Source organism: Chanos chanos, chromosome 4 (genome assembly GCF_902362185.1).
Source record: "Chanos chanos chromosome 4, fChaCha1.1, whole genome shotgun sequence".
In the NCBI taxonomy this organism is placed as follows: domain Eukaryota; kingdom Metazoa; phylum Chordata; class Actinopteri; order Gonorynchiformes; family Chanidae; genus Chanos; species Chanos chanos.
The window spans coordinates 45,360,941-45,368,535 of NC_044498.1; the positions used below are offsets into that span (position 1 = coordinate 45,360,941).

General features: G+C 40.3%; 1 protein-coding gene across 1 annotated transcript; it reads left to right on the forward strand.

The window, feature by feature from the left end:
* Positions 1-632: 632 nt before the first annotated feature.
* On the forward strand, positions 633-1,627 carry noto (notochord homeobox). Its single transcript, XM_030773039.1, has 3 exons — positions 633-1,002; positions 1,109-1,296; positions 1,421-1,627. Exons 1-3 carry the CDS (start codon positions 633-635, stop codon positions 1,625-1,627), a joined length of 765 nt encoding a protein of 254 aa, XP_030628899.1.
* Positions 1,628-7,595: the final 5,968 nt, after the last annotated feature.

Below are 7,595 nucleotides of genomic sequence, written 5' to 3' on the forward strand. Positions count from 1 at the left end.
GAGAACAAAACAAAAAACTAAAGATTGTTATAATAATGTATAGACAATATTTTTTCGACAGCCTCTTTACTGGGAGACTCAGGCTAATCTTTAACGTGATTAGATGTCTATATTTCTTCTCGGATACCCTCCGAATGTGAGGATATTTGTTCCGCTACGTGGTGCATCTGTCGGCGCACTTTGATTCTTCAAACACAAAATAAGATGATTTGGTAACATCAATGCTCTCTCTCAGCGGCGCTGAGAGCTTGTGTAGCGCAAGCCATGCCGGAATTTGTAGTAAATCTGGACCCCTGCCCATCAGCTCCTGACCCCCTCACTGTGTTCCTGAGTTACCTCCGGGGGCTCGTTTTGGAGAGGGCTATTAGGATATTTGACAATCTCAGCTTGTTACAACTCCATCAGTTAATTGGATCCCTTGTTGTACCGCTCGTTTGACTCATCTGCTACTTAAAAAGACAATAGCGCGCCTGGGGGTCGTTGACACCTCATGTCTCGGTTGGGTATATAAGTGGCCACTATGCCTTGGCATCTATCACTCCACTCCTGTTCACTGAAACTGGACGAACAGCCTACCCAAGGATAACAGAGTTTCTCTTCTTAGAGTTTTTCGGAGAGTTTAGAGAGGCACTATGCAGATCCCTGCACGAGCTCTTGGAACATACGGATACTCGGTGCGTCCCCACGCAACACTCCACCAGGACTATGCGGGCAGTGTGTGCTCGGCCTCTCTTAAACCAAGTGTGACGAAGTCTTTCACCATCGATGCACTGCTCGCAAAACCTGACCACAATGGAAGCAACAGAACAAGTCCGCTGAGAGACGGAGTGAATTATACATCAATGCCGACCTCTGTGCTACCGCTCACCGGACAAATGTGCTCTCCGTTGCCACACTACCTCTATGGTCAAAGTATTATGCACGCACAGACCGGGTATCCAGTCTACTGCTGCCCACCTTACGCCTACCCCACACAGTGCCGTGGAACTCTTTACGCTCAAGGTAAACTTTCTGGATGAATATGATGTGTATCTTTTAAACTCCGTGATCATTTGTCCCTAGACCTTGTGCTTAGTGTGCTAATCAATGTTTAAATGTTATCGTGCAGATGCCGTCCTGTCGAAAGCCGGCGTTCACTCTCACTACAAACACAAAACTGGAAAATCTAAGCGGATGCGCACTAGCTTCACCAACGAGCAGCTATCAAGGCTCGAGAAGGAATTTGCTCGCCAGCAATACATGGTCGGCTCCGAGCGCTTCCTCCTGGCATCCGCTCTACAGCTCACCGAGGCGCAGGTACTTATGGCTCCCTTTCAAATACTAATACGAGCTTACTCTCTATAGACGATTTTTACGAGAAATCTTTGTTCCTTATTGTTTCACTAGAGCTAAAATCAGTTTGCTTTGGTCTCTCCTCTAGGTTAAAGTCTGGTTCCAGAATCGACGCATAAAATGGCGAAAACAGAGTCTTGAGCAGCAACAGGCTAAACTAGCCAAGCTTGGGCTTGCAGCACCACCACCAAAGAGTCCTGGATCTCAGGGTTGCGAAGACGAGGTCAACGAGGATGAAGAAATCGATTTCACTGAAGAGTCGGATATAGATATCGATGATTCACGACAAGACTGACAAGCGTTTTAACAGGAGGATGTCAAAGCTTTGTACATAGACTGTTTTGAAAGCTACGGGGAAAGTAGTTTGCTCTATCTATTTTTTAAAAAATATTTAATTAATATAGATAGTTATATATTTAAGATATGTTTCTGTCACACTGTTACTCTTAAAAGAGTATTCTGATTTTTGCCATGAACTTTTGTACATTTGGATGAAATAAAAGTATATATTTTTAAACCGATTCGTCGTCCTTTCAAATAACTTGGGAGACATCAGTAGACAGAGTCAATGAGCCGTTTTTGTCCTTTGTTTACAAGCAATTTTAATTAACCTTCGAGGAAAACTATACAGAGAAATAAAACAGAGCAAAACAGAGCCTACTGTAAATTAGCCAGTCGCCTTGTCTATGGCATAACTCAACGCGCGAAAAATAGATTATAAAAATTAATGTTAAAAAAACAAACTTAACCCTGACATGTTAAACCGAGACGTTTAACGTACTTCGGGTTAGATATAAAATATCAAAGTAATCTATAAAGAAAACGTATGGAATTATTTAACCACAGCTGTCGAGTCTGAAACCTGCTGAAACGTAAGCTGCACAAAAGAATTGAAAGATATTTCCGAGTGTAAAACACTTGTACATAGGCTACTCATGGCTTCAAGATTAATAACTTTTCAAAAATCAGAAAACTTGAGAGATAATTTTACGAAATTTCGGATGAGGACATTTACCACATTGCGCAACAAATTCACCATTGTGACATAAAGTGTCGTATTATAAAATATGCAACACTGTAGGAAACTCACAGGGTTACGTTACCGGTGCTACAAAAAGGGCAACTGCAATTTCATATTTAAAGATAGCTTTCCTCATTGCCCTTTTGAGTTTACTGAGCTTGAGGACAGGGACGTTCCCTTGTGCTTCTTCTTGAAAGGAAATCTCGTCCTATCATCTTTGTGGGGGACAGGGAGTGGGTTAATTTAACGTTTAATGTTTACTGGGCCTATTTCACAGTGTTCGAAAATATCTGTGTCAGGTGGTGTAATGCCAACAGTACTATTATTCTGTCCTATAATTATTACATCTTACAAATTATTTTCTGCTCAGAATTATAGCCATCACAAATTAATTTAAACCCCTGGATCTTATTAATCGGCCAATCTGATAAATGGCTTTGAGAAAGTACAGAAATAAACGAAGCGAAAGAAAGAAAGCTTTGATCATACAAACCTCAAAGATCGTAATTTAATGCAGATCCACTTCCAGCTGTTTTCTGATCAACTTCATTTTTCTTATGTTTCAGGTAATGCAGGAATATTTCACCGTAATTTTACTGTAGAATACCCCAAACTGACTAGAATTAATGTAGGCCTATATCTGCAAGCAGCCCGTTTTGAACGCTTGTGTAACCCCCCTCAACCGACCTTTGTGTCATCATACTTCATACACATACAGCCAAGACATAGACAAAGTCTGTTTCATGTTGTCACATCATACATGTGCACTTTCTTTTCTTTCCTACACTCATTGCACCCAGAAATGGATGGAGACATATATTTACATTTGATAATTTAGCAGATGCCCTTTTCCCAGAGTGACCTACAAAATGTATATAGAGTTTATCAGAAAGATATCCTATGTTCTGAATATTGCAAGTACAGACTTACAGAGTGAGGCCACTGTCACACAAAGCTGCAACATGAGTCACTTCTACTTAATCTATCCTCTGTCAAAACACCAACAGAGAACAAATTCAAATAATACACCGCAGCAAATACATGGAAACATGTATCAAATACATGAAATGATGCAATACATGAAATCTAATAAATATGGCACGCCCCTTGTTTAATAAGGAAAACATTCCATTTTCACCTAAGACAAGCCAAACTGTCTAAGAAATCGTCCCTGTATCATCTTCAGCTTTATATTGGTCGACGTTTGGATGCGTGAGGGGCTGAACACAACTCTCTCACCCTCTCTCTCTCGCTTCTCTTTTTCTGACTGAAAGAGATCCGTTGTATAAAAATGCTCTTTGCCTAATTCACACACAGAGAAAAGAACCTTTGATGTTTGTGTAGAGTTAGGATACATTCTGTATTGTTTAAGAGCATAGAATAGAATAGAAGCAGAAGAACACAGAAAAGAGCTTCGTGCCAGCTGTTGTCTCTCAAAGGCAAAAGGTGAGCAGAGAGAGAGAGAGAGAGAGAGAGAAAGAAAGACAGAGAGAGAGAGAGAGAGAGAGAGAGAGAGAGAGAGTCTCTGTTGCAGACAGAACCTTTTAGACATGCTTGTATCCTCTTGTTGTCTTTCCTCTGTAGCAGACTAAAGCACACCAAAGCATATTAGCATGGTGGCTTTGTGCCGCAGTGGTCCTGACAGTCATAATTAGTTTGGATTAGTAATCCTTTACCAAGAACACAGTGATTATTAGTTGACACACTTGTCACAATGTTTCTGTTCCACTTTCTAAATCCACTTATGGCTCAATCAGTCAAAGCAATCAGCTCCCAGAATGAACATTACAAGCTCAAAACAAAAGAAAATATGGAAAGAGGTCTACGCCGTTACTGATATTAGCTTGCAAAGCAGCCATTTCAGGGTAAACCCATGGCTCTCAGTCTTTGACAAAAGTGGATGGACTCTTTGTTAGTCACTTGTACATGTAATGTCATCAATTTATTAGTCACATAAAATGCAATATTTTCAAAAACAGCCATACTTAACTACAAATTTATTACAATCGCACTTAAATTATGAGTATGGTGTAAAATCTCAAAGGTATTCTGAGTTGTTTGGCCTACATACAAGATTCTGTCAAGAAGATGCCGCAGTCTGTGTTTGAGTAGAACATGTTTAGAAAATTCATACACTTGCATACACAGGTGTATATATGTGTATGCGTGTGTATGTGTATAAGTGTGTTTGTGTGTGTCTGTATCTGTGTGTGTGTGTGTGTGTGTGTGTATGAAAGAGAGAGAGAGAGTATCTATAACAACTAAGCTGCAAGAAAATCCTAAAAGCTCTCTCAGGTCCTCTCAAGTTTGCATTATTGAATGTATTTTTCTGAAATCAGTTTTCTCTTGTATGTCTGGGTTTTCTCAGGTAGGAAATGAGGAGACAGTGTTATAGGAATATTAAAATCTTAAATGTGTCTTCTTTTCCCATGGTTGTGTGTGAAACTGTGTGTATGCTGATGTTCATGCGTATGCGACAAGCATCACTGATGTGATCAGATGTAATCTCACAGTGGGGCATGGAGTTTGCCGGGGGCTGGGGGGTGAGGACCCTGGGAAAACCCCCTAAAGAAACAAAAAGAGGGAGGGGAGTTCACTGTCCCAATTAGTCGTCCCCCAGGCTCCAGTCTGCACCCCCCACTGCCAGCGTAGTATTAGCACAGCAGCTAATCGGCTAATCTCAGTTCTTCACTGCCTTCTCATCTGACAAACTCTCATTCACATCTAGCAGCCTCTATGACTGGGCAAAACCAGCGGCTCACAAGCCCACCGCAGAGTATCTCACAAACAAGTATCAATGCACATACACCAGATGGCTGTGTGTGTGTGTGTGTGTGTGTGTGTGTGTGTGTGTGTGTGTGTGTGTGTGTGTGGGGAGGGGGGGGGGGGAGGTATGGCATATGAAGATGGACAGAAACATTCAGAAAACTCTCCTCTGTCTTCTGCCATCAAAATTACAGAAAGGGAATGTGCAGCCTGGTTCACTTGAGTATTTTAGGGTAGGTAATTGTAAAAGTCTCCTTTTAGCATTTTATTTGCAGAGCAAGACGTTTCCACTCCATCTAATAGTCATTACCATTCATTACTACCGTTTGAAGTATCGGTTGGTCTTTGTGTCTTTGTGAAAGGTTTAATATGGAGCACACAATGACTTCTAACGCGCAGACAAGATGCCTGAAAGGTCCCTAAGGTGAGGCCCCATTCTGAACAAGCACTTTATGCTAATGAAACATCCCCTGCAACATTTCAATGCGGCCTTTTTTTTCCTCTCAGGAAATTGAGTCGTTCCTGTTTTCCCAAGTATTCAGAATGAGAAGACTGACCGTTAAGCGCGAGGCAAGTGCCAACTTCAAACAAAAGAGTTTTGATGGAGGAAAAAAGTGCGCGCGGCGGGGTTTCACGGGCGACTAGGGAGAGTCTCCTGTGTCAACACAATGCAGTACCCGAACCAAGACGAGCGTTTTTAAAAACTTTATTATACTGCTCACTAAAATAATTGTAATTTTGTTAGCGATTACATCAACAACAAATAACCCACCAATTATATATTTTATACTGGTCTTTTTTGTGCTGATAATAAATTATTGTGATTATTGTAAAAATGTGGACGAAATATGAGACACGAGGAGCTAGGGTGGGACAAGGGTCTATGTGTTTCATGTTAGATGTAAACTTTAGTTGTCACGCATATGGCAGTGGCGCGGAAGCTTGTTACTTTTCCCAGCTCATTGAAATCGAGTGAAAATCTTCAGGTAGTTAAGGAGAACAGATTAGCTGAGCACACATAGATAATGCGAAACAAAATGGTCAATTAGTTTATTAATGAACGGAGGTGCGAGTGCACCCGGACACTTCTCTCGTTGTGTGCTCCCCATATAAACCACTTCTGCTGGGTTCTCACGAGCTACCTCCATTTCTCTGTTTGCTGACGACAGCTTCAGTTATAATGCAGGGATGTAAAACTACTGATAGTTAATCATTGAGATGCCATTTTCTCACGGCTTTATTCCAGTGGGATGTTAGTTTAGGCTACACATGGGAAACTATTACTGAATTAAGTAACATTAGCTGTTTTTTCCCTCTACATTTCAGGATACGTGTTATTTTTAACAGTAGTCAAGATAGCTCACTTGTGTGGTTTAATTCGAATAAATTCCAAGTCAACCGACATTCCTGGCGGTCTGTGGTTGTATTTCAATGATTGCTCAGATTAATTACGTAAATTAGTGATGCATAACTTATATACCAATTATATTAATATGAGGTTAATAGTTTGACTGTATATAAATTATATAGTTTCATGCGATAGATAACGAGTAATTCCAGAGTTTCTTAGTCGGCTCCGATTTGTTCTGCCATTTCAATAAAATCACTTCGATGACACCATCGATTACCGGTAATTTCTGGGTGTTTTCTCCCCTCTGTGCGAAAACAATGATAGTGAGGACTTGTTGTTAACACATACAGACTATTTTAAATGACTGGTGGAGGATATCCTGCTTTAAGCAACAGCTATACTCGTATATGTGTTGTTTTTTAACGTTCTGTGTAAAAGTATGTCGTTTGACGATTGGAACTCGTGGATATTTAGCTCCTCCTTGTGGCCACAGCTCACAAAAAAATGTAAAAATAAAACACAGCATGTCACTAAATGAGAAAGACATATAGACTCTTGTTCCCGTAATCCACCTATAGAATTAAACTGCCATCGCTTTCTTTTTATCTCATTTCGCCAAATCCATTCATTTATAATATTTGCGTAACCAGTTGAGTTTACTGCAACTATTGGCTTACTGTTACTATCATTTGTGTTATTTCCCGATATAGTTTTGTCTTGAAATGTAACTGGACGATTGTGTACTTTCTGGATGATTATGTACTTTCTGGTTACGAGCGCTTTGGTAAAAAAAAAAAAAAAATATTGCAAACATGAATGCCAAATCGTTGCAGCGAACTGAATTGTACTCGTGGGTTTAGAAAAGCATTGTTTTCTTTGAACTCAGAACATAGTCGTATGTACCAAAAGTTATTTTAGTAAATCATGTTCGTTTTTATCTTTCTGTCCGTCTATCAGCTCGTATTACCTATGTGACAAGTCACTCAAAAGGTATTGCAATAGTTAAAAAACATTGTGCCATAAGCCCACAAGGGGGCAGCAACACATAGCAAGACAGACATTGCAACAGACAGTAGCATGTGGAGTGTGGAAACCTACAAAACCACTTCAAATCAATGTACATAA

What these genes read in the sequence shown, in the direction of transcription:
- noto (XM_030773039.1), top strand. Translation starts at nt 633, where the DNA reads ATGCAGATCCCTGCACGAGCTCTTGGAACATACGGATACTCGGTGCGT. An exon ending in TGGAACTCTTTACGCTCAAG is followed by an intron (nt 1,003 to 1,108) that starts GTAAACTTTCTG and finishes GTTATCGTGCAG; the next exon opens with ATGCCGTCCTGTCGAAAGCC. An exon ending in TACAGCTCACCGAGGCGCAG is followed by an intron (nt 1,297 to 1,420) that starts GTACTTATGGCT and finishes TCTCTCCTCTAG; the next exon opens with GTTAAAGTCTGGTTCCAGAA.